The sequence below is a fragment of the Diorhabda carinulata genome, chromosome 2, assembly GCF_026250575.1.
Source record: "Diorhabda carinulata isolate Delta chromosome 2, icDioCari1.1, whole genome shotgun sequence".
In the NCBI taxonomy this organism is placed as follows: Eukaryota; Metazoa; Arthropoda; class Insecta; order Coleoptera; family Chrysomelidae; genus Diorhabda; species Diorhabda carinulata.
In genome coordinates, this window is record NC_079461.1 from 245,468 (window position 1) to 273,456 (window position 27,989).

At 31.8% G+C, this 27,989-nt stretch overlaps 1 protein-coding gene across 1 annotated transcript; it reads left to right on the forward strand.

Moving 5' to 3' along the window:
- The first annotated feature begins 1,675 nt into the window (after window positions 1-1,675).
- On the forward strand, window positions 1,676-27,988 carry LOC130903522 (GTPase-activating protein). Its single transcript, XM_057815668.1, has 13 exons — window positions 1,676-1,986; window positions 5,492-5,612; window positions 13,355-13,619; window positions 13,690-14,018; window positions 18,312-18,504; window positions 18,568-18,713; window positions 18,856-19,057; window positions 20,963-21,181; window positions 21,255-21,493; window positions 23,388-23,494; window positions 23,577-23,820; window positions 23,893-24,192; window positions 25,056-27,988. Exons 1-13 carry the CDS (start codon window positions 1,890-1,892, stop codon window positions 25,159-25,161), a joined length of 2,568 nt encoding a protein of 855 aa, XP_057671651.1. The 5' UTR covers window positions 1,676-1,889; the 3' UTR covers window positions 25,162-27,988.
- The last annotated feature ends 1 nt before the right edge of the window (window position 27,989 follows it).

Sequence of the window (27,989 nt, forward strand, 5' to 3'; positions counted from 1 at the left end):
TCATTCGTTTATGAAGTAACAATAACTGACATCTGTCAGATATATCCATAGATAAGCTAGAAGCAATCGTTTTAGACGTATTAAACTATGGTAGTCCTACATCGAAAACAAAATAAAATAATACGAAATTTATATTAAAACATCATGATATATTACAAAAAACTGGGAAAAATTAAGTATTTGTATAAAAATCATTAATATGTTGTATGCTAGGATAGGCAATATACGTTACAATCATGCACTATTTTTTTTCGTATTGTATTTATTAGAATAAAAATGAATTTTTGAGAAATATGCGACTTGAAATCACTCAGTTTTATTAATCAAAACTAAATATACTTTTATACAAATTTGTTAATAGATGGAGTAATTTTTTAAATTGGTAGGCAACAATCATTACACCTCATTTTTAGGTATTACTGGTTATCTAACCTTTAGTTTTTAAAAATCTTTTAATATAAAAAATCCACTCAATGAGCATATAAAATAAAACCGATTCCATTAAAATTCATTTTTAATTTTGAATTTTGTATATTTGATTATAAATATGACGAGAAAACTAAACTATTTAAATGATAATATATTTTTCGAACTCACTCGGTACATGTTTGAATTCAGAATAATCATCTTTGTGATTAAAAACATGATTCTAACGAAGAAAGTAGTAAAAATACAATGAAAAGCAACACCGGAAGTCGTGAAGCTATTTTTAAAAGCAGTAATATATCTGAAAAGAGTAAATATTGATATACGCAGATAAAGAATATAATTATGAATTGAACGTTCTACTTTTGTAGATAAACTGAATTTCTCTATTGATCCAAGGGATATCATGTGAAATTCATAATAAATACAATAACTATCATTGAAAAAGTATAATAATTATTATGAGCGTGAGGATTTCCCATTCATAAAAAAATACGCTAATGTTGAAAATATACAAAGTATACATTCAAACTCGACTCTATATTACTTATACATTAGATCTAATTTTCTCTTATAAAACACCGTTCTATTGGTATTTTATCAAGCCGATATCCAATAAAAGAAAGGAGATAAAATATGTTCGATTCCTTTACACTCCGTAGTCGTTCTTTGTCGGAACCGATTCGGAGCAAACGATACCAACACCAGAAATATGAAGTGTGAAATGCTGCGTTGTCGGACCTCACAGATTTTACGCAAAAATAATACTATTAATAAATTCCTGAAAACAGGAATTTTTGTTTCGAAATTTTTAATTATTATTGTTCGTAATTGTAAATTAATGTTGAAATTATAATTAATCTAATTTTTTCAAGGTCAAAACAATATTTCTTATTTACAAATTCATGTATGTGGAATTCTAATATTTAATATGTTTTATAATATGTCGATTCTTTGTATTTTACTCGAATTTATTTATACATTTTCTTCGTTGTATTCTTCGAAACAAATGCAAAAAATTTCCTCAAAACCTTTTCAGCTTCTTTTACTATACTTAGAATTTTTTTCTATTTAATTATTATAATATCTTGATTTGTATGGATTGAATAATGAAATAAAGTATTAAATATTCACATCTCATAACGTGTGGAAGATAAAACGATGAAATAAACAATTAAATATTCACATTTTATAACGTGTGGAAGAAACTCTTTTTTTTTTTTAAATCAACTTGGCAACATAGCGAATCGAATGGGATGTATACGCATTGTAGATTGTAGCCTTGAATTTAGTTTCATTCATAATTTTGGTTCATTCGAGGGTATGACAAACGTAAACCAAAAGCACCCTACCGTACGATCTTTGTTTTTACTAATTTAAATAATGTTTAAATGTGAAAAGTGTCCGCGTATTGTTATAACGACGATCAACAACCAGACACCGCGTTTAGTGCATACAACTTAATGGTGCTTATGTCAAACACACTCCAATTTATAGAACTAAATAACATGGCTGACGAATTTAAAGTTCGTCTGGAAGAACGACTCAAAATAAAGATCGGTAAGTAGCGTTTATTTATATTCGTATCTATTACTAATTAAATTTGTACGATGTAAATTGGTTAGAATTTAATGTCTTGATTGTATTGAAATTCGCGTGGGTGTTAGGAGGAAGTGGTCATCTTTCCAGGTGTCTGAAGAACTTTAAATTTGGGCACGAAAAGTCCTTACAAATAATTGTATAACTTTTATTATGTGTTTTTGATGTTTTAAAAGTTTGGGTTTTGGTAATTTTATTAGATTATTACGTGAAATTTCAATATAGGTTTATAAAACCGTTTTCTAAAAAATATTTTACTTCCTGTGTTTGATTATATTTGGATGAATTAAATAAAATAGTGTAAACTGTGTTTTAATCGAATTATTATGGTGAATAGTGGATGAATTTAGAAATTTTTATGAATGAAATCTATGAATGGGTATTCGTTTCGTGAAAAAAAAAACACGTTAAACATAAATTTACTTTATATAAGTAATAAATATGATTATTTATAATTTAGATGATAAACAAATTACATAGTTACTTCTTTTATATAGATATACATATAGAATGATAACAAAAAAGATGTCTCTTTGTATAAAACTTTTAATTATCCAAACTAGTGAGTCATTTAATAATTTTATTTTATTCGTAGTGGCTTTCGGTATATTTATAATTATGAACGGGGAGTACAGTTATTATATTTCATTCGGAAAATAAAAAGGAATAAACTCCAGTCACGAAATATCTTAAAAACTTGATATTTGACAACCGTAAAGAATTGATTTTCAATTTTTTGACTGAGCTATCTATTAATGACCTTGAAGGCACCATTTGGGTCGTGCAAAGTTTTTCGATAAAATAAATTATCGAAGTATTTTCTGTAATTATTGCTTAGGAATATTACAAATCGACTAAACGTTTCCCAAAGTGTCGTTTCGATGATGCTAGTTGATACATTTCACGAACCAAATTTCCCCTCCTTGTGTGTGTGTCCAAGAAAAGAGATATTTAATTAAATGTGTCTAGAAAACAAAAAAATCTTAAAAAAAAGGGTTTGGAAGCTAGAAAAAATCGAATTGAAATGTGTCTGGCAAATAAAACCATCACGAAAAAGTGTCCAGGTGAATAATATTCAATTAAAATGTGTCTGGTAACCGAAAAAATAATGAAAAAGTGGCTACCAAATAAAAAACATTCTGAAAAAGTGTCCAGAAGACACAGATTTTATTTAAATGTGTCCAGAAAAAGAGATTTGGAATTAAATGAGGTCTAGGAAACAAAAAAATCATAAAAAAGGGTTTGGAAGCTAGAAAAAATCGAATTGAAATGTGTCTGGCAGATAAAACCATCACGAAAAAGTGTCCAGGTGAATAATATTCAATTAAAATGTGTCTGGTAACCGAAAAAATCATTAAAAAGTGGCTACCAAATAAAAAACATGCTGAAAAAGTGTCCAGAAGACACAGAGTTTATTTAAATGTGTCCAAGAAAAGAGATTTTGAATTAAATGTGTCTAGGAAACAAAAAAATCTTAAAAAAAAGGGTTTGGAAGCCTCAAAAAATCGAATTGAAATGTGTCTGGCAGATAAAAACATCACAAAAAAGTGTCCAGGTGAATAATATTCAATTAAAATGTGTCTGGTAACCGAAAAAATAATGAAAAAGTGGCTACCAAATAAAAAACATGCTGAAAAAGTGTCCAGAAGACACAGATTTTATTTAAATGTGTCCAGAAAAAGAGATTTGGAATTAAATGAGGTCTAGGAAACAAAAAAATCATAAAAAAGGGTTTGGAAGCTAGAAAAAATCGAATTGAAATGTGTCTGGCAGATAAAACCATCACGAAAAAGTGTCCAGGTGAATAATATTCAATTAAAATGTGTCTGGTAACCGAAAAAATAATGAAAAAGTGGCTACCAAATAAAAAACATGCTGAAAAAGTGTCCAGAAGACACAGAGTTTATTTAAATGTGTCCAAGAAAAGAGATTTTGAATTAAATGTGTCTAGGAAACAAAAAAATCTTAAAAAAAAGGGTTTGGAAGCCTCAAAAAATCGAATTGAAATGTGTCTGGCAGATAAAAACATCACAAAAAAGTGTCCAGGTGAATAATATTCAATTAAAATGTGTCTGGTAACCGAAAAAATAATGAAAAAGTGGCTACCAAATAAAAAACATGCTGAAAAAGTGTCCAGAAGACACAGAGTTTATTTAAATGTGTCCAGAAAAAGAGATTTGGAATTAAATGAGGTCTAGGAAACAAAAAAATCATAAAAAAGGGTTTGGAAGCTAGAAAAAATCGAATTGAAATGTGTCTGGCAAATAAAACCATCACGAAAAAGTGTCCAGGTGAATAATATTCAATTAAAATGTGTCTGGTAACCGAAAAAATAATGAAAAAGTGGCTACCAAATAAAAAACATGCTGAAAAAGTGTCCAAAAGACACAGATTTTATTTAAATGTGTCCAGAAAAAGAGATTTGGAATTAAATGAGGTTTAGGAAACAAAAAAATCATAAAAAAGGGTTTGGAAGCTAGAAAAAATCGAATTGAAATGTGTCTGGCAAATAAAACCATCACGAAAAAGTGTCCAGGTGAATAATATTCAATTAAAATGTGTCTGGTAACCGAAAAAATAATGAAAAAGTGGCTACCAAATAAAAAACATGCTGAAAAAGTGTCCAGAAGACACATATTTTATTTAAATGTGTCCAAGAAAAGAGATTTTGAATTAAATGTGTCTAGGAAACAAAAAAATCATAAAAAAAGGGTTTAGAAGCCACAAAAAATTGCATTGAAATGTGTCTGGTAGATAAAAACATCACGAAAACGTGTCCAGGAGAAGAATATTCAATTAAAATGTGTCTGGTAAACGAAACTATCATTAAAAAGTGGCTACCAAATAAAAAACACGCTGAAAAAGTGTCCAGGAGAAAGAGATTTCATTTATATGTGTCCAAGAAAAGAGATTTTGAATTAAATGTGTCTAGAAAACAAAAAAATCGTAAAAAAGGGTTTAGAAGCCACAAAAAATCGAATTGAAATGTGTCTGGCAGATAAAAACATCACGAAAAAGTGTCCAGGTGAATAATATTCAATTAAAAATGTGTCTGTGTAAAAATCAGTCAAAATTCGGTTGAAAACGTGTCAAGCAGACACGTACAAATACGGGTAGTTCAATTTATTAAAAATACAAAATATTTCTGAACGAAACGTGATTTAACAATCAGAAATATTTGGAAATTCGTTTCTAGAATTCCGAAATAGTTTATGGGGGTCGTAAAGATGTTTTTGTTATTCCGATAGCCATTTACTATCAACTTACTTCCGATACATTCCGGATATCCTGTTTACGATTGTGTTTGATCACATTTTAACATTTAACAATCAACCCCTGCTGCAAATGGTATTTCTTTAAATAAACACGTCGACTTTTAGGATTTCTGTGTCGGGGTATTATAATTGTTGTAACGACTAACATTCGATTAAATCGATTCTTTTACGAAATCGTTTAAATATTTCAGGTGAGGCTAAAAATTTACCTGCCAGAATACATGGTTCGACTACTTTAAGAGACGTTTATTGTACGTTGTCTCTAGATCAAGAAGAAATATTTAGAACGAGCACAATACAACAAAGTTTGAGGTTAGTTTTTATAATAATTAATTAATAACAAAATTTCATTGAAATATTTGATATAATCGACTAAAATTGAAAAAATATTGCAATTACTGTCGACAATTCACGAAAATGATGATTTGTGCACATTAGTGAAAAAAGTAATTTTCCCTACCTATTGCGTACTATATTTTTTCTACGACCACACAAATTTTAAGTAAAAAAATGGCGTGAGAAACTCGATAGAAAGTAATTTTACGTACTCGCGTTTTGTTTTAATGGATTAACGTCTTGATAACAATATTCACATTCGTCACTTTGTTAATTAATTTTGTAATATACAGTATGTGTTCCTAAAAGTCCAACAATTTTTATATTACTTCGAAATTTTCAAAGAAATTATATTCAAAAGTGTTTGGGAGACGAAACCTCGCATAAAAAAGGGTCTAGTAAATGGAAACGTAATTTAAAAGTGTCTAGGAGGAGAAAATTCATTTGGAATGTGCCTATGAAATGAGAAAAACCATTGAAAAGTGTCCAGGTGAAGAAGATTCAATTGAAATGTGTCTGGTAAACGAAAAAATCGTAAAAAATGGTTTGGGAGCCACAAAAAATCAAATTGAAATGTGTCTGGCAAATGAAAACATCACGAAAAAGTGTCCAGGAGAAGAATATTCAATTAAAAATGTGTCTGGTAAACGAAAAAATCATTAAAAAGTGGCTACCAAATAAAAAACATGCTGAAAAAGTGTCCAGAAGACACAGATTACATTTAAATGTGTCCAAGAAAAGAGATTTTGAATTAAATGTGTCTAGAAAACAAAAAAATCTCAAAAAAGGGTTTAGAAGCCACAAAAAATCGAATTGAAATGTGTCTGGCAAATAAAACCATCACGAAAAAATGTCCAGGTGAATAATATTCAATTAAAATGTGTCTGGCAACCGAAAAAATAATGAAAAAGTGGCTACCAAATAAAAAACATGCTGAAAAAGTGTCCAGAAGACACATATTTTATTTAAATGTGTCCAAGAAAAGAGATTTTGAATTAAATGTGTCTAGGAAACAAAAAAATCATAAAAAAAGGGTTTAGAAGCCACAAAAAATCGAATTGAAATGTGTCTGGCAAATGAAAACATCACGAAAAAGTGTCCAGGAGAAGAATATTCAATTAAAAATGTGTCTGGTAAACGAAAAAATCATTAAAAAGTGGCTACCAAATAAAAAACATTCTGAAAAAGTGTCCAGAAGACACAGATTACATTTAAATGTGTCCAAGGAAAGAGATTTTGAATTAAATGTGTCTAGAAAACAAAAAAATCTCAAAAAAGGGTTTAGAAGCCACAAAAAATCGAATTGAAATGTGTCTGGCAGATAAAAACATCACGAAAAAGTGTCCAGGTGAATAATATTCAATTAAAATGTGTCTGGTAACCGAAAAAATAATGAAAAAGTGGCTACCAAATAAAAAACATGCTGAAAAAGTGTCCAGAAGACACATATTTTATTTAAATGTGTCCAAGAAAAGAGATTTTGAATTAAATGTGTCTAGGAAACAAAAAAATCATAAAAAAAGGGTTTAGAAGCCACAAAAAATTGCATTGAAATGTGTCTGGTAGATAAAAACATCACGAAAACGTGTCCAGGAGAAGAATATTCAATTAAAATGTGTCTGGTAACCGAAAAAATAATGAAAAAGTGGCTACCAAATAAAAAACATGCTGAAAAAGTGTCCAGAAGACAGATTTTGAATTAAATGTGTGTAGGAAACAAAAAAATCGCAAAAAAAGGGTTTGGAAGCCACAAAAAAATGCATTGAAATGTGTCTGGCAGATAAAAACATCACGAAAAAATGTCCAGGTGAATAATATTCAATTAAAATGTGTCTGGTAACCGAAAAAATAATGAAAAAGTGGCTACCAAATAAAAAACATTCTGAAAAAGTGTCCAGAAGACACAGATTACATTTAAATGTGTCCAAGGAAAGAGATTTTGAATTAAATGTGTCTAGAAAACAAAAAAATCTCAAAAAAGGGTTTAGAAGCCACAAAAAATCGAATTGAAATGTGTCTGGCAGATAAAAACATCACGAAAAAGTGTCCAGGTGAATAATATTCAATTAAAATGTGTCTGGTAACCGAAAAAATAATGAAAAAGTGGCTACCAAATAAAAAACATGCTGAAAAAGTGTCCAGAAGACACATATTTTATTTAAATGTGTCCAAGAAAAGAGATTTTGAATTAAATGTGTCTAGGAAACAAAAAAATCATAAAAAAAGGGTTTAGAAGCCACAAAAAATTGCATTGAAATGTGTCTGGTAGATAAAAACATCACGAAAACGTGTCCAGGAGAAGAATATTCAATTAAAATGTGTCTGGTAACCGAAAAAATAATGAAAAAGTGGCTACCAAATAAAAAACATGCTGAAAAAGTGTCCAGAAGACAGATTTTGAATTAAATGTGTGTAGGAAACAAAAAAATCGCAAAAAAAGGGTTTGGAAGCCACAAAAAAATGCATTGAAATGTGTCTGGCAGATAAAAACATCACGAAAAAATGTCCAGGTGAATAATATTCAATTAAAATGTGTCTGGTAACCGAAAAAATAATGAAAAAGTGGCTACCAAATAAAAAACATTCTGAAAAAGTGTCCAGAAGACACAGATTACATTTAAATGTGTCCAAGGAAAGAGATTTTGAATTAAATGTGTCTAGAAAACAAAAAAATCTCAAAAAAGGGTTTAGAAGCCACAAAAAATCGAATTGAAATGTGTCTGGCAGATAAAAACATCACGAAAAAGTGTCCAGGTGAATAATATTCAATTAAAATGTGTCTGGTAACCGAAAAAATAATGAAAAAGTGGCTACCAAATAAAAAACATGCTGAAAAAGTGTCCAGAAGACACATATTTTATTTAAATGTGTCCAAGAAAAGAGATTTTGAATTAAATGTGTCTAGGAAACAAAAAAATCATAAAAAAAGGGTTTAGAAGCCACAAAAAATTGCATTGAAATGTGTCTGGTAGATAAAAACATCACGAAAACGTGTCCAGGTGAATAATATTCAATTAAAATGTGTCTGGTAACCGAAAAAATAATGAAAAAGTGGCTACCAAATAAAAAACATGCTGAAAAAGTGTCCAGAAGACAGATTTTGAATTAAATGTGTGTAGGAAACAAAAAAATCGCAAAAAAAGGGTTTGGAAGCCACAAAAAAATGCATTGAAATGTGTCTGGCAGATAAAAACATCACGAAAAAGTGTCCAGGTGAAGAATATTCAATTAAAAATGTGTCTGGTAACCGAAAAAAACATTAAAAAGTGGCTACCAAATAAAAAACATTCTGAAAAAGTGTCCAAGAGAGAGAAATTTCATTTAAATGTGTTAAGTAAACCGAAAAAATGTGTGAAAAACGAAAAAATTGATAAAAATGTGTCCAAGAAATTTTGTTCGATTTAAATGTGTCTAGGAAACAAAAAAATCATATAAAAAGGGTTTGGGACAAAAAAAATTCAGTAAAAAGTACGTGGGAGGCGAAAAATTTCATTAAAAATTGTGAGGTAACGATGATGTTCAATCTTGATATCGAGAATTTTCAAAAAACTGCGTAGGTCTCGATAGAAACTACTGCAGTTAATTTTCGATTACCCTGTAACTGTTTATTTTCCTGTACTATTTGTGGAAAAATATGTAAACTACGTTTTCTTACGAAAAATAAAATAACATTTTGAAAAATAAACCGCGCGTTCTATTTTCACGCGATAAACATAGGAAGTGTACGAGAAAATGAAAATAGACGAATGGAAAAAAAATTTTTTTTTCCTTTTGGAAACGAAAACGTCTCAAGTGGCGCTACGACATATTATCATATTTCGATTCCATTTCTACAATATTTACGTATACTTCGGAAAAAAAAAACACAAAAAAAACGCTCAACTTACGAAAACACTATACGAGGTTTAATCGAAAAGTTTTCGATCATACAGGGCCGAAGTTATAATTATATTGATTAGAAACATCTTATTCAATTAAAAAAAAAAAAAAAAATAGAAAGATTCTTCTCCCGAATCATCCTCATTCATTTATTTACCGAAAAAAATCAGTTCTAATCAAATCAATACGTACAGGGGCTGTTACGAAATGAAGAGATGATTTTTTTTGCTACCGCACACTCAACATCATTCGAAATATAATTTTTCCAATACATAAATATCTGAGGATGATTCAGGAGAAGAATAAATGAATTTAAAATACGCTTTCTATTTTTTTTCATAATAAATAAATAAATAATTCACCTGAAACCACCCCTGTACATGTCGATTCAACGAGATCCAATTTTTTTTGTAAATTAACTATCTGAGGATGATTCGACATCATCGCCATTCGAAAATAATATTCAATACAGGTGTAATTGAATTTTTAAGGTATTTTAGAAACAAATTTCGCCTTGCTACGGCCCTGGGTTTTCCGCAGTGTTTAAATATAAATCAATAAATGTAGACTTTACGTTTTCCCCTCGTATAATGATTTCACTTGAAATTACACGTTGACGATAAATAATCAACGAAACTAGATCCTGTACATATTATTTGACCTTTAAAGTTGTAACATTTATTAAATATTACGGACAGTTATAAATTTTTATGAATGAACGTCTAAAAATAGCAATTGGTTTACATTCGTTTTTTGTAATCGATGGATATGGATGTTAATGAATGCGACCGTTTATCTATACATGTTTTAAGTACATACCTTAATTGTTATTATTATTTTTCATTGCTTTATCTCTTGTTAGAATCAAGATTTATGCACGTGTCGATAATCGTTAATCATTTATGGCGTAATTAAAAATACATTATTTTGAGGTTAGAATTAATTTCCGAATAAATACCTTCTAAATATATATAAAACCACAGAAAAATATTAAGTCCGGCAACACTGTAAAGTTGATTAATGTTACACGACACTTAAAAAGTCTACTACAATTCATTATACGCTAAAAAAGTTTTGACAGACAATTCGATTGGTGTAAGCGTTTTCAATATGGATTAAATCTGTTTTAACCTCAAAAAATATCGATTGTGAATTGTATATATTTTATAGTGTCCTTCGTCAAAGTGAATCACTTTTTTTCGTTATAAAAAAAGATTTTTTATGAATCACAACTACATATTTTAAGACAGTTGCGTAATTAAAGAGAGAAAACGTGAATTAAATGAAAATCTACCACTGAGAAGTATTAGTCTACCAATATGAATCACCCCGTACACGGAAATGACGTATATTAATGATCCAAGTAAAAAATAATCGTGGTATCACGTAAATAAAATATAATAATATAAATTGATTGATAATTTATTCGTAATAAATTAATAAACTTTTAATTGACAATGTTTTGAATAAAAAAAAACTGATTTACTCCGAAATGGTGTGTCAAAATGAATTCGATCACAATGTCAACTATCTGGTCCGATTCTATATGTAACCTTCACTCAATCAATCTCAAAATCGCTTCAATTGTTGAAATTAATAGATTAAATTATCACTTACCTTTTATAAAACATTCAGTATATTAGCTTTCACTGTATACATCTCGAACATCACAAAACAAAATGTCTTCCCAATAGAATCTGTCAATTTACTGACACAACTGTCTCTGGAATATATGCATTCCCGTAGGTTTCTAATAATCCAATTAATTTAAATAATATTCATTTATTTATTTATAACGAGTATCATCGATTTTTTTTTATTTGAAGTAATAGTTATCTTTAATAAATTCCCTTTTCGCGCCCATTGCCAATCAGTCAGACAGTCGAAGATAAATTTATGTCGAATTTACACAGCGTTGCCATGCTTCCATTACATTTCATTCGAAATAACATCACATTTATCATAATTTTATTTTAAAAACCACAAATATATAACTAAATATTAATAAAAAAGTATTAATTTCATGTATTTTTGATGCATTTATTACTTTACGTCAAATTTTTCAAAGTAAGGGAAGGTATTTTTGTGAAATTAAACGTAGATAATTTAATTCTGTTCAAAAGGATATGCAATCATTTTCATATATTAATTACAACTGACAACATCATAATAGATTTATATTCATGAAGTATGTTATTTAGGTTATGTGTAATACTAAATTTTAGTCTATTATTAGTGAAAGTATTTAAATTTTTGAAATTGTTTGGAATTTTTACATAATTTATTTCACAGGAACACTATGTAAGTTAACCTACCTGTATTAAACAGCTCATTGAGTTTATGAAAATGAGTTACGTGTTTTTTTTTGTTCATTCAAATATATTTTGTTTCCGTAAACTCATATATTTACACTACACACCTTATGTTTGTTCCGTACGACGGTATTATCAAAATGAACGTAATAAATTTAATAAATTATACGCGATTAAGCAAAGATATTTCCACATTCTTTTACTGATAAAAAAATGACGAAAAAACGGTATCTTTCATTTCCGTTTATCGAGACCAAATGTTATGCAACTGATATCCATTCATGAAATAGAAAACACAGAAAAATTATTAGACGAAAGTTTTATACGAGGCTTGACCATTAATCTATTTATTATTTTATACGATCGTATTTTTCACTTAAATATTTGATAAAATAGTATCAGTCCATAAATGCATTATACGAGGGCGACCTGGTATATGTATGTATCGTGTTTTTTAACTTGGATTTTCAATTATACCAAGGTTGCATGATATTTATCTTATTTGTTATTTATATTTTGAAAAAATACCATTTTTTCGTTTAAATATGGTAAAATAAGTATATACGAGGGCTGAACTTGATTTGAACATAGAAAAAATAGTATTATACAAGGGATTAACGATATTTTTTTTATTCATCAACTGAAAATGGGGAAAATAGTACGAGACGATTAGCAGTAGTATACGAGGACCATACAATGTATATGTATCATATTTTTCACTTGCATATTGAAAGAATAGTATTATACCAGGGCTAAACTATATTTTACGTATTTGTTACTTGAATATAAGTATTATAAGATCAATGGCGTATTATACGAGGATCGAACCGTATTATGTATAATTATTAAAAAAAGAGTATTATACGAGGGTTGGACAATAATTTTTTTACTTGAATATTGGATAAACAGTATTATACGTGGATCTAACGATATTTTGTATGTATAATAATTATATACTTGATTATTGAAAAAATAGTATTATACGAGGGTCGAACGATATTTTTTTACTTGAATACTGAGAAAAATTGTATCAAACGATATACGAGGACCGAACAATATTATGTGCGCATTGTATTTTTTTATTTAAATATCGAAAAAATAGTATTATACGAGGGTCTAATAATATTTTTTTCACTTTTTACTGAGATAAAATGTATCAAACGATTGATAATATACGAGGACCGAACAATAATATGTGCGTATCGGTTTTTTTTTATATTTGAATATTGGATAAATACGAGGATCGAACGATATTTTGTATGTATCATAATTATTCACTTGGTTATTGATCAAATAGTATTATACGAGGGTCGAACGATATATGTTTTACTCTTTACCGAAATAAAATGTATCTAAACGGTTAACGATATACGAGGACCGAACAACATTATGTACGAATTGTATTTTTTTTATTCAAATATTGAAAAAATGGTATTGTACGAGGACTGAACGATATTTATTAGAAAATTAGTAAACGAAGAATGAATAAAACTATATTACGTATTTATTATAAAAATATTGTTATAGTCCTTTCTTCGGGGAAGAATTCCAATTCGAGGTGCCGCGTAATTTTCGTTTCATCTCGATATACGTTTCGGATCGAGATCGACATTTAAAACAGGACAAAATTCTCGGTAAAGTAGCCATAAGAAGGGAACAGCTGTCTTCCTATAACAATAAGGATCATTGGTTCCCCATAAAGGCCGTCGACGCGGATTCCGAAGTACAGGGAAAGGCCAATATAGAAATAAAATTCGATACGGAATCAAGCAAAAGAAGGCTGTTAGTACAGGTAATAGTAGAGTAGTACCATACCCCATAATCGAACTGATATTTATCTTATACATTGTTTTGAATTGCAGATAGTGCGTTGTTTAGATTTAACATTAAAAAACGGTTCCTGCGATCCGTACGCGTTAGTGTGTGTATCGTATACGAACGGTAAAAGTGTATCGAAAAAAACGAAGGTTCGCAAAAAAACGACCAGCCCCCAATTCGACGACGTGTTCGCCTTTTCGAATTTCGACGGCGGCGGCAAGGATTCGATGTGCGACGGCGACGCCGAAATATGCGAATTGCACGTGTCGATGTGGCACGATACGCCCGGTATAAGCGACGACGTCTTTCTAGGCGAAATCAAGGTGCAACTCAAAGGGATGCAACAACAGAATTCGGCGCATCGGAACGCTTGGTAAATATCATTTTATTTCATCTTTAACCGCGTTTTTCGATCAAAAAAATTCCATTATCGAAGCTAAAATATAAAATTTTGTTTCTAATGATGTTTTGTATTCGACGTTTTTCGGGTTTGTTATGCTCTGCGCGCTCTTTACATGACCTTAATCACCTAAGTCCGACGAAACGCGTAATACGATCGATAGATGCCGAGTAAATAGATTTTTTCGGCGACTTTATAGTCCTTAAGGACGATTTTAACCAATAATATGCTGTAGAGGTCGGTATAAGTCCGGCAACGATGTAGAAAAATATAAAAACGAAACATGTTCGTGCTTCAGATAATTGTATATATGTCATTATAACCGATACGATCTCACGTCGAAAATTCTTAAAAAAGGGCTCTGTTGTCGACGCGTCGCATCCTGGACGATCGGATTTATAACAACTAACGAAAATACGGAAACAGTGGCGCCGGTTTTAGTTGATCGACCAAATGAATCCGCGGCGCATCGAGTCGACCGAAGGATCCGCAGTTCCAGTATTAAAAAAGGGCTCTGTTGTCGACGCGTCGCATCCTGGACGATCGGATCTATAACAACTAACGAAAATACGGAAACAGTGGCGCCGTTTTTAGTTGATCGACCGAACGAATCTGCGGCGCATCGAGTTGACCGAAGGATCCGCAGTTCCAGTATTAAAAAAGGGCTCTGTTGTCGACGCGTCGCATCCTGGACGATCGGATCTACGACAACTAACGAAAATACGGAAACAGTGGCGCCGTTTTTAGTTGATCGACCGACCGAATCTGCGGCGCATCGACTTGACCGAAGGATCCGCAGTTCCAGTATTAAAAAAGGGCTCTGTTGTCGACGCGTCGCATCCTGGACGATCGGATCTATAACAACTAACGAAAATACGGAAACAGTGGCGCCGGTTTTAGTTGATCGACCGACCGAATCTGCGGCGCATCGACTTGACCGAAGGATCCGCAGTTCCAGTATTAAAAAAGGGCTCTGTTGTCGACGCGTCGCATCCTGGACGATCGGATCTATAACAACTAACGAAAATACGGAAACAGTGGCGCCGGTTTTAGTTGATCGACCGACCGAATCTGCGGCGCATCGACTTGACCGAAGGATCCGCAGTTCCAGTATTAAAAAAGGGCTCTGTTGTCGACGCGTCGCATCCCGGACGATCGGATCTACGACAACTAACGAAAATACGGAAACAGTGGCGCCGGTTTTAGTTGATCGACCGACCGAATCTGCGGCGCATCGACTTGACCGAAGGATCCGCAGTTCCAGTATTAAAAAAGGGCTCTGTTGTCGACGCGTCGCATCCTGGACGATCGGATTTATAACAACTAACGAAAATATGGAAACAGTGGCGCCGGTTTTAGTTGATCGACCGACCGAATCTGCGGCGCATCGACTTGACCGAAGGATCCGCAGTTCCAGTATTAAAAAAGGGCTCTGTTGTCGACGCGTCGCATCCCGGACGATCGGATCTACGACAACTAACGAAAATATGGAAACAGTGGCGCCGGTTTTAGTTGATCGACCGACCGAATCTGCGGCGCATCGACTTGACCGAAGGATCCGCAGTTCCAGTATTAAAAAAGGGCTCTGTTGTCGACGCGTCGCATCCTGGACGATCGGATTTATAACAACTAACTAACGAAAATATGGAAACAGTGGCGCCGTTTTTAGTTGATCGACCGACCGAATCTGCGGCGCATCGAGTTGACCGAAGGATCCGCAGTTCCAGTATTAAAAAAGGGCTCTGTTGTCGACGCGTCGCATCCCGGACGATCGGATCTACGACAACTAACGAAAATATGGAAACAGTGGCGCCGGTTTTAGTTGATCGACCGACCGAATCTGCGGCGCATCGAGTTGACCGAAGGATCCGCAGTTCCAGTATTAAAAAAGGGCTCTGTTGTCGACGCGTCGCATCCTGGACGATCGGATCTACGACAACTAACGAAAATACGGAAACAGTGGCGCCGGTTTTAGTTGATCGACCGAACGAATCTGCGGCGCATCGAGTTGACCGAAGGATCCGCAGTTCCAGTATTAAAAAAGGGCTCTGTTGTCGACGCGTCGCATCCTGGACGATCGGATTTATAACAACTAACGAAAATACGGAAACAGTGGCCTCGGTTTTAGTTGATCGACCAAACGAATCCGCGGCGCATCGAGTCGACCGAAGGATCCGCAGTTCCAGTATTAAAAAAGGGCTCTGTTGTCGACGCGTCGCATCCCGGACGATCGGATCTACGACAACTAACGAAAATATGGAAACAGTGGCGCCGGTTTTAGTTGATCGACCGACCGAATCTGCGGCGCATCGAGTTGACCGAAGGATCCGCAGTTCCAGTATTAAAAAAGGGCTCTGTTGTCGACGCGTCGCATCCTGGACGATCGGATCTACGACAACTAACGAAAATACGGAAACAGTGGCGCCGGTTTTAGTTGATCGACCGAACGAATCTGCGGCGCATCGAGTTGACCGAAGGATCCGCAGTTCCAGTATTAAAAAAGGGCTCTGTTGTCGACGCGTCGCATCCTGGACGATCGGATTTATAACAACTAACGAAAATATGGAAACAGTGGCGCCGTTTTTAGTTGATCGACCGAACGAATCCGCGGCGCATCGAGTCGACCGAAGGATCCGCAGTTCCAGTATTAAAAAAGGGCTCTGTTGTCGACGCGCCACCCGAACGGTGGCGATTTCTACCTGTAGGGCTTTCTCAAGGCTCGCTTTTTTGTAACTGAAGATCAAAATTGAAACCGTGCGCTGAAAACTTGACGTGCTTCGCCGAACGAACGAATATAATTACCTATAATTAATTTTCGCTTATATGAATACAATTGAAACTAGATCTCGAGATTTCTAAATAAAAAAGTTCCCATGATTAATTCGCCGCCATCTTACGAACAAAAGAAAATCGCATCGCGTATGTGGTAAAAAAATTACGGATTCCACCATTCTGTTGTTCGTCTACTAAGAAATTATTCATTACATTGACGTTTAGAATGGATAATAATTTAGTTTCTAAACTATTTATCTATTGTTCGTAATTAGAACATCGATTTCGTTTTTATTTTGTCGATTGCGTCGCGAGGTCGATTAAATAGGTTACGAATATTCCTGGACTATAAACGATGTTATTTACCGTACAATCGACGATAAAATTATATTAATTAATGAATTATTAATGAGCGGTTTTTAAGTTGAAACGATCCTCCCCTCTCTTACTCAATCGGTAACTCATTGGCGTAGGTAGACGTGCCTGAATACAAATTAACGACTAATTGTTTATTTTTTATTTTTATTTTGTACGATTTTACGAAGCCCGCTAGACAATAACAGCGAGCGCGTGTTTGAAATCGACTTTGTCGTCGCATTCTAAATAAATAAACATTAAAACGTGACCTTAATCGTAAGTTTTCGCTATAAAATTAAAACATCCAATAAATAAATGATAATTATAGATGTCGGACGAGAACGGCCCCGTAACTGAATACATCCATTGTTCGATATCGTTGTATTCGTTAACAACTTCGGAGAGATCCGAACGGATCGGTATTTGTTCCTATGCGCGGCCATTTTGTTCGTTAATTAATGGAAAATAACAAAACGAAAATCAAAATCTACGCTACCAAATCGTTCAACGATACAAAAGACGTACCAGAAATTGTTAAAAACGGGCTCTGTTGTCGACGCGCCGCGATCTAAACGAACAGTATCCGGAAACGGCGTGCACCTCGGATACAGTCGGGACGATCCGCAGTTCCAGTACTCGAGCCGGATCGATCAGAATCCTCACGTCTTCATTGAAGCAGAATTAAACTCGTCACGTGATTTAAGCGCTTAATTCATCATATGGTTTATATAAGTACGGAAAATTGTGCGTTACGGGCTAGATAGAAGAGAATCTTGACAACCCAATGGACCTGGATTGAATATAGTCAAACTTCGTTCCATACCACAAGATTGCGGTAACCTCCGAGCTCCTGGGGTCAAAATCTGGATGGAAAAAGCGATCGAGCAGCGGTTTTGCTGTCAAGAACACTCGGCACTGCTCGAGGAGTCCTTTGTGGTTGATTGTACTGCGTCGGTTTTTCAAAAACGCATCCTTAACAAACTTAGTTTGTTCCTTCGACGCGAGATATGGCGGTTAGGTTAACATTAGATTCGTTTCGACGAGACGTTGACTCGTAATAAAACTTATCCTAATAAGCTGGACTGAATGGTTTCGACTATTCTGGGACACATTGTATGTGATATTATCGATTTTCAGGTATTACCTTCAGCCTCGATCGGCTAATAAACGACCGTTTTTAACACATTCGACTCCTCCCGGAACGCGATTATCCAGCGACAATACCTTAGGTTCTTTAAGACTCCAAATCCAATATACGGAAGACAGAGTTTTTCCAGCTTCCGTGTATGACGGTTTAAAGAAACTTTTATTAGAAAGTACAAATATACAAGTGAGTTTTTCGGAGATATTTAAATTTTTCGCGATGAATTTAAACGATCCGTTTTGTCCGCAGCCAATAACAGCTACTTCAGTATACCTTTTGGGCGAGATTATCAATAAAATGGACATCGCTCAACCCCTGGTTCGAATATTTTTACATTACGATAAAATCGTACCGATGATTAAATCTTTAGCTAACGTCGAGATTTCCAAAGTAACGTGAGTATTTATCGAAATAATATTTCATCTGAAACTATTTACTAACACTAATTTATTTAATTGCACTTTTTATTGTTGACGAACTCCGACTGAGCTTTAGAACAGGACCGGCTTCACTGTTTGTTTTTCTTCGTCGTTTCAGAGATCCGACTACAATTTTTCGGGGTAATACACTAGTTTCGAAAATGATGGACGATACGATGCGTCTTATAGGCCTACAGTACCTGCACAAAACCCTACGACCGACCCTAGAACTTATCATCAACGAAAGGAAACCGTGCGAGATCGATCAGACGCGCGTTAGGGACGCTACGACGGTCGCGGCTAATTTAGTCAACTTAAAGGTATGTTCCCTTAAATTTTTTAATAGGGCAAAAAAGAAACAGTCAATTGTTCAGTTTGTTAGTAGATGGCGCTTAAATCCGTATGCTTTTAAATTAATCCTAACCTTCAAAAGACACGTGTATAAATTTGACAGCTGACGTATTATTAATTTGTCATTCGTAACAATTATGAACTTTAATTTGAAAAAAATTATTGATTTTTGATAAAATGTCTCTCCTAATACGAAGTCTCAACATTTTAGCTTTTCACTATTCCATGTGGAGCTTAAAAAATTTCTTCACTTGATATTTTTATTTATATTATCTCACTTTTTCACTATTTTAAAGTGGATCCTTAATAAATTTTTGTCTTGATGTAAATCCTTTTCACTTCATACTGTTTTCACTATTTTACTATTTTATGTGATCCTTCATAAAGGTCTCTCCAAGTCTTGACACCTTAGCTTTTCACTTATTCCATACCCTTTTCACTATTTTATGTAGCACTTTTACTTATTTCATTACTTTTTCACTATTTTAGATAGATTTCTATTAACTTCGGTCTTAAAGAAAAGTCTTTTCACCTAATTTATATTGTTTTCACTATTTTACGTGGTTAATTATACATGTTTCCGATACAAATGCAAAGTTTTTCAAAATATCACCAATTTCAAACGTTTTTCACTATTTTATGTGGCACTTTAAAAATGTACAGAATATTTTTACTTTTTACATTCATTTTTCACTATTTTAGATAGATTTTCATTATTTTCAGTCTTAATAATGCAAAGTCTTTTCACCTAAATAATATTGTTTTCACTATTTTACGTGGTTAATTATACATGTTTATGAAAATATGAAAAGTTGCTTAAAATTTCACTTATTTTATACCTTTTTCACTATTTTAGATAGATTTCCATTAACTTCGGTCTTAAAGTAAAGTCTTTTCACCTAATTTATATCGTTTTCACTATTTTATGTGGTTAATTATACATGTTTCCGATACAAATGCAAAGTTTTTCAAAATATCACCAATTTCAAACGTTTTTCACTATTTTATGTGGCACTTTAAAAATGTACAGAATATTTTTACTTTTTACATTCATTTTTCACTATTTTAGATAGATTTTCATTATCTTCAGTCTTAATAATGCAAAGTCTTTTCACCTAAATAATATTGTTTTCACTATTTTACGTGGTTAATTATACATGTTTATGAAAAAATGAAAAGTTGTTCAAAATTCCACTTATTTTATACCTTTTTCACTATTTTATGTAGCACTTTTACTTATTTCATTACTTTTTCACTATTTTAGATAGATTTCCATTAACTTCGGTCTTAAAGAAAAGTCTTTTCACTTAATTTATATTGTTTTCACTATTTTACGTGGTTAATTATACATGTTTCTGAAAAAAAATGCAAAGTTTTTCAAAATATCACCAATTTCAAACGTTTTTCACTATTTTATTGGGCACTTTAAAAACGTACAGAATATTTTTACTTTTTACATTCATTTTTCACTATTTTAGATAGATTTTCATTATTTTCAGTCTTAATAATGCAAAGTCTTTTCACCTAATTGATATTGTTTTCACTATTTTTTGTTGTTCCTCATAAAAAACCCTTCAAAACTACAAAGTTCTCAATTTTTCTTAGCTTTTTCACTATTTCACGCGAACCTTATCAAATAACTCACCTACTTTTTTTCACTTAACAATTTCACTCCTCTTTTCACTATTTCATATGTCCCGACACAAAATATATTTCAACTTTTCACTTTATCCAACAATTTATTCCTCCGATTTCGAAATAATTTACAACGAAAGTTCATAATTGTTTATAAATGGTCTTTTGCTTTTGAAAACGGTCGAATTTTTATCTCCTCTTCTTTTTTTTCAATGACGGAAGTATATTTTCCATTCCAGTGCTATATACAAAAAATATTCGAGGCAATAACGCAAAGCGCCGTCCATTGTCCCGCATTGATGTGCCAGATATTTTACAATTTGAAAGAATGCGCTATGAAACAATTTCCGGAAAACAAAGGGGTACGCTATTCGGTCATATCCGGTTTTATATTTCTCAGATTTTTCGCTCCGGCCATATTAGGACCGAAACTATTCGATCTCACAACCCAACCTCTGGTAAGTCGATAATCTCGTCGATTGTTTTTGTTGGTATTATTATTCTTCTTCTTCTTTTTTTTTTTTTGTATAGGATTGTCAAACGAACCGAACTTTAACGTTGATTTCGAAGACCATACAATCGCTGGGTAACTTAGTTAGTTGCAGGTCGACGCAGCAGGTGTGCAAAGAAGAATACATGGAGGGGTTATATAAAGAGTTTTATACGGAGACTCACATGACGGCCGTTAGGCAATTTTTGGAAATCATCTCCGCGAATACTTCTAGTCAACAAGTCATCGAAAATGATTTACCGGTGATGCTGAAAGAAGGGTGAGTCGAATTTCATTTTTCTTTTCTTTTTTTAATTTTTCGTTAAAAACAAAATCGACAATGTATTGTTTTGTTTTTGCTGCAGATTGATTACGAGGTATGAATATTTTATTATGTATTTAACATTCTATTTTATTGTAAAATTGCTAATTCTATTTATACACCAAAAATAAATTCACCAAACTATGCACTAAACACTAAACCATTCATTAAAACTTAACTACTCACTAAACACTACACTATTCACTAAATTATTCAGTAAAACTCAACTACTCACTAAACACTACACTATTCAGTAAAACTCAACTACTCACTAAACACTACACTATTCACTAAATTATTCATTAAAACTTAACTACTCACTAAACACTACACTATTCACTAAATTATTCATTAAAACTTAACTACTCACTAAACACTACACTATTCAGTAAAACTCAACTACTCACTAAACACTACACTATTCACTAAATTATTCATTAAAACTCAACTATTCACTAAACACTACACTATTCACTAAATTATTCATTAAAACTTAACTACTCACTAAACACTACACTATTCACTAAATTATTCATTAAAACTTAACTACTTACTAAACACTACACTATTCACTAAATTATTCAGTAAAACTCAACTACTCTCACTAAACACTACACTGTTCACTAAATTATTCATTAAAACTCAACTATTCACTAAACACTACACTATTCACTAAATTATTCATTAAAACTCAACTATTCACTAAACACTACACTATTCACTAAATTATTCATTAAAACTTAACTACTCACTAAACACTACACTATTCACTAAATTATTCATTAAAACTTAACTACTTACTAAACACTACACTATTCACTAAATTATTCAGTAAAACTCAACTACTCTCACTAAACACTACACTATTCACTAAATTATTCATTAAAACTCAACTATTCACTAAACACTACACTATTCACTAAATTATTCATTAAAACTCAACTATTCACTAAACACTACACTATTCACTAAATTATTCATTAAAACTTAACTACTCACTAAACACTACACTATTCACTAAATTATTCATTAAAACTTAACTACTTACTAAACACTACACTATTCACTAAATTATTCAGTAAAACTCAACTACTCTCACTAAACACTACACTATTCACTAAATTATTCATTAAAACTCAACTATTCACTAAACACTACACTATTCACTAAATTATTCATTAAAACTTAACTACTCACTAAACACTACACTATTCACTAAATTATTCATTAAAACTCAACTATTCACTAAACACTACACTATTCACTAAATTATTCATTAAAACTCAACTATTCACTAAACACTACACTATTCACTAAATTATTCATTAAAACTTATCTACTTACTAAATACTACATTATTCACTAAATTATTCATTAAAACTTCACTAAACACTACACTATTCACTAAATTATTCAGTAAAACTTAACTACTTACTAAATACTACAATATTCACTAAATTATTCAGTAAAACTTAACTACTCACTAAACACTACACTATTCACTAAATTATTCATTAAAACTCAACTATTCACTAAACACTACACTATTCACTAAATTATTCAGTAAAACTTAACTACTTACTAAATACTACAATATTCACTAAATTATTCAGTAAAACTCAACTATTCACTAAACACTACACTATTCACTAAATTATTCATTAAAACTTAACTACTCACTAAACACTACACTATTGTGTAGTTTTTCACTTTATTTTTTTCTCTATTTCAATTCTTTTCACTATTTCTTCATGATTTTTTTTTGTTCTATACCGTTTCACAATCTTCACTTTCACTTTACGTCGCGAGTTAAAATAAAAAAGGGTTATTTGAAAAAAAAAATATGTTACAGACTTATGATAAAAAGGGCTCAAGGGAGGAAGAGATTCGGTAGGAAAAATTTCAAACAGCGTTATTTCAAACTCACCACACACGATCTCAGTTATTCCAAAAGTAGAGGTGAGTCCTACTTACCATAAAATATCGATAATATTATACGATGTTACACGAAAAATTCGTTATTGTTATAATAATTTCTCAGGAAAAGAAGCTTTATGTCGAATCCCTTTATCGAATATCTTGGCGGTGGAAAGATTGGCCGAAACGTCGTTCAAAATGAAAAACATGTTTCAAATAGTCCAACCGGAAAGGGCGTTGTACGTCCAAGCCACAAATTGCGTTGAAGAAAAAGAATGGGTCGATCTGTTGACGAAAATATGTCAAACGAACGCGAACAGATTGAAAAAATACCACCCTTCGGCGTTCATCAACGGCCAATGGATGTGGTAAGCGATATATATAAATCCCTTCGATCGGTCCCCCTTTTATCATACATTCCGTTATTTATTTATCCCCAGCTGTAAATCCCCCAACGAATTGGCGCCAGGTTGTAGCGAAGTATCCCGATCAGACAGTAACTTTCGAATGAATTTAGATCCCGAACGAGATTTGCAACGAGTACATTCTCTGGTCATATCCCAAATGGATACATTGGAAACTTTCATCGGAATATGCGCCAACAAACAACGAGGAGGCGATACCGAAGCGGCCACGGTATACGACATCCTACGGAAATTGAGAGAAGTTGTTTACCAAATCGAACAAAAACACAGATTATACAAGAGGACCATCGACAGGAACACCAAATACGGCAGTCTGTAAGTTTCAACTTGATCATTTACATTTTTTTTTTTTTTGAAATTTTGTCAAATTTCCTAATGAAGACAACCATGGACTAAACTTCCATCTCACGAATTATCCTATCAGTTTCTTTATTTTCCCTCGAGGTAACCTTATTGACTTACCATCACCATCATCCGTTTGTCTTCCTTCCTTCTGGTACTAACAGGTCTCGATACCGTTGAAGAAACCGGGAAATCTCCATGAAACAACCCCAAGGTTATTTGGTCTAAAACACGATAACCAGACTAGGTCATGATGATAAAACTGCAGAACAAATCATCTATGAAATACTCAACACTTGGATAAGCGTCACAACTTGTCTTATGACATCAAAGGATTCAAACCGAAGCGCCTGATCGATTTCTAAAAGGACATACAAGTGAGGCCTTTCTAAAGCTCTATGTGTTCAACCGTCCACAATGCTACTAAGAAATATGTTGACTTTAACTCAATGTCCAAATATTTTTTCAAAATTTTCCTTAAAATTCCCAAATTCACGAAGAAATTGTTTGTTCACCTCTAATTTGCATTTACAAAAATGTTTTATAAAAAAAATATACATTATTACATACCCGAAAGAAAGATAAAGTTTATCAATTGAATTTGCTTTCACTATTATAAATTGTCACTAAACAAATTTTTTATTTTGTTGAACAAACACTTCACATTGTGGTCAAAATGTAAACTAAGATTTCTTCATAGATAAAGGAGATAATAATTTCGTTTTGATACACTTTTTGTTTAAAATCGAATTTATTTTCATCAATTTTAATAATTAATTTTTAAATGTTTCATAGTTTTTTAATAAATACAATTCGTTATTTTTTTTTTCTTGCAGAGCGGCACCTATAGGCGACGATAATTATTTATTAGCGTCGCGTTTAAATGTCGATCCCTCTATAATAAGGCGGTGCGCTTCCAGTGAACCGACTTCATGTCCCTGACGTATCTAAATGTGTTAAAAACAAAATTAGCCAAAGAATTACTTGTTCACCATAAGAACAATGACATTTTGAGTTTTTAACTTTGTTCGTCCACATTTATCCGTATTTTGAAAAAAAAATCGTCCAATTAAGAGCTTATATATATATATTTTTTATATAGGGTGCTAAAAATGTCGAACTGTGCCTTCTATTTCATTTTTCCTTTACCTTTCGTCAAATTTAAATCTCAAAATGGTAATTCTTATTTTAAGAAAAAAAAAATGAGTAAAGGAATATGGAAAGAATAGTTTTATGCAAAGATTCTCAATTCAAAGACTGTTCTATAAAGTTAAGAAAATATAAAACGAATAACGTCACTACCAGTGAATACATAAAGATTAAAGGGTTGTGTATTTTGTTTTAATTAACGTTTAAATCGTCTTTTAAAAGTGTTTACATGCATAAAAAGTTGAAACATATCAACAACATTTTCATTTAATTCTATTAAATTAAAAGACGTTTCAAATGTTTTGTTATTTACATTTATATTGATCTTGTTATTATATAGAAAATCGTGGTGAAATATACAACATCCCGCAGCAATAAATTGATATACTAACCTTATAAAAATTGATTTAAATTCAATATCAACTTAATAATTATCATAACCTCACTATAACCACTTTTGTTTAATTATTTATCCTATCGTGATATTCACATGTAAACATTATATTTACAAGGAACTGTCAACATTTTATTTCTTCTTTTTCCTAATGTAATATTTTTCGATAAAACAGAACTAAAACGGCAACTTTTTATTAAGCTCTTCTTTTTTGATTCGATTCTTATTGATGTGATATAAGAAAAGTAATAACCTTCAGATGGCTGGAAGGAGTGATGACTATGAATCAGACGCGATAATATTCGCAACTCTAGACAGTTAAATCAAATCTTAAGGAATCTTAACTTTGTCTGGGTGGATAGTCTAAGGATTGAGCCCATCACCACAAAGAAGAAGAAAAGTAATAACCTTACTTTTACGCATATTACAAATAGCTACAGAAAACGTTTTTTAACCACTTTACAAAGTGTAGAATTCTATAAATTGTTGTTTTATATTTCACTGTTTGATTTTTGATATCTCTAAATACTAGATTTTAATGTTAATTATAGTTCTGTAAGACAATCAATATTACCCTAAATACTTCCCTATACAAATTAAATAATACGTCAACTACCGGGGGTGTACGTAAAGTTTTTATTTGGATATATTTTATTATCCCCCGCGGTTGTGTGTGGAGTACAAATTAGGGCGATCGTCGAGTATCGCGTCAGGGTAAAAAATATTTTCTTTTTTTTTATTAGTAAACAAGCAATAATACGTGTTGGAGTTGGGAGGTATATTTTTTGACCAGATTATATACGTACGGATAAAATTATATAAATAAAAATATGGCAATATAGTTAAAAGTATTTTGAAAAATTACTATATTAATGATCTATATATATATATATATAGTATCTATATTTTTTAGATATAAACGGGGTGTTCCATAAATATCGGTAGCTCTTATATAGTAGCACAAATATTTGTATATATTATTATAAAAATGACGTCCTTTATATTTCGTACATTTTGCACTTTGCTTCATATGCAGTTATTTTTAAACGCCACCCCGTATCTTCCGATTGTTAGCAATTTTTCCTAATAAGTAGTAATTAAAAATGGCTTCCTTTAATGCGTAGAAATGGGTACATATCATGAATCATTTTTATTTTTTTTTTGAAAAATTCAATTACTTTCATTTTACTGAAAATATATTTAAAAACAAAAAAAGTAGGGGTGACCGCTCGAGTAGCTTTATCACATGTTGTGACCGTTTTCAGTTTGAATTCTTGTCTGTTGTTTAACGGGAATGTGTATCGGTTAAGGTTAATAACCTTTTATAAGGTTCAGTTACCCCTAATTAGCACTATTATAAAGTTAGGTTAGGTTAGTAATCAAGCTTAAATAAGTTGTTGGGCTGTGAGAGAGAGAAAAATTGAAGAAAATTTCATATCATTTTGAAGCTTCTACAATTAGCTTCAAAATTTTACTTAAAAAAAAATACAATTTCGCCGGAGTCCAGCTACTCGATATTTTTTTTCTAAAATGACCATTCATGATGTGTACTTTCGTACTTTATATAAATTTTTGAATATTGTTATACGTTTTATAAAGTCCCTAAATTTATATTAATTATTTAATGTATATTTCGAGTCCTAAAATTGTTACTTACTGTATAGTGTAGATATTTTTTCGAAGAGATGTTTAGAAAAAGGGCATTTAATATACAGCTCTCTGCTTCCTTCGTTCATGTTATCGACACTAAAAGTGCCAATTCAAATATTTCATCTGGTGATATCAAAAATTCCATTTTTAAATTTATCAATTTTTTTTCCATTATCTTCATCCGAATAACAATTTTGATATCTTAGATCTGGTTATATTTTTTAATTAAAAAAAAAAAAAATTGATAATACGTTTCGTATTCTGTGTCAAAGGAATTTTTTTACACTCCTCGTATGTTTAGAAACGTTGGGCGATTTCAAAAATAGAATTGTTGATGCGATTGGGTGATTAATTTTTTTGAAAAAAAAAATTCTTGCTTCTACATACTGTTTTATATGTATGTATAATTCTTATTATTGTATATTTTTATTTGCACTGATTTTATAGATTTTTTTTTTAATTTAATATAATTGTTTTGTTCTCTCAAATTAACTTATTAACTTTTTTGTAAATTTTTGTGTAATATTAATGTTGTTTTTTAAAAAACAAAGTTTTAATAAATATTTTCAAAAGCGAC

Coding starts and splice junctions, on each gene's coding strand:
- LOC130903522 (XM_057815668.1), top strand. CDS start 1,890: ATGGTGCTTATGTCAAACACACTCCAATTTATAGAACTAAATAACATG. Junction 18,505..18,567: donor TAGAAAGTACAAATATACAA/GTGAGTTTTTCG, acceptor TTTTGTCCGCAG/CCAATAACAGCTACTTCAGT. Junction 23,495..23,576: donor CAGTTATTCCAAAAGTAGAG/GTGAGTCCTACT, acceptor ATAATTTCTCAG/GAAAAGAAGCTTTATGTCGA.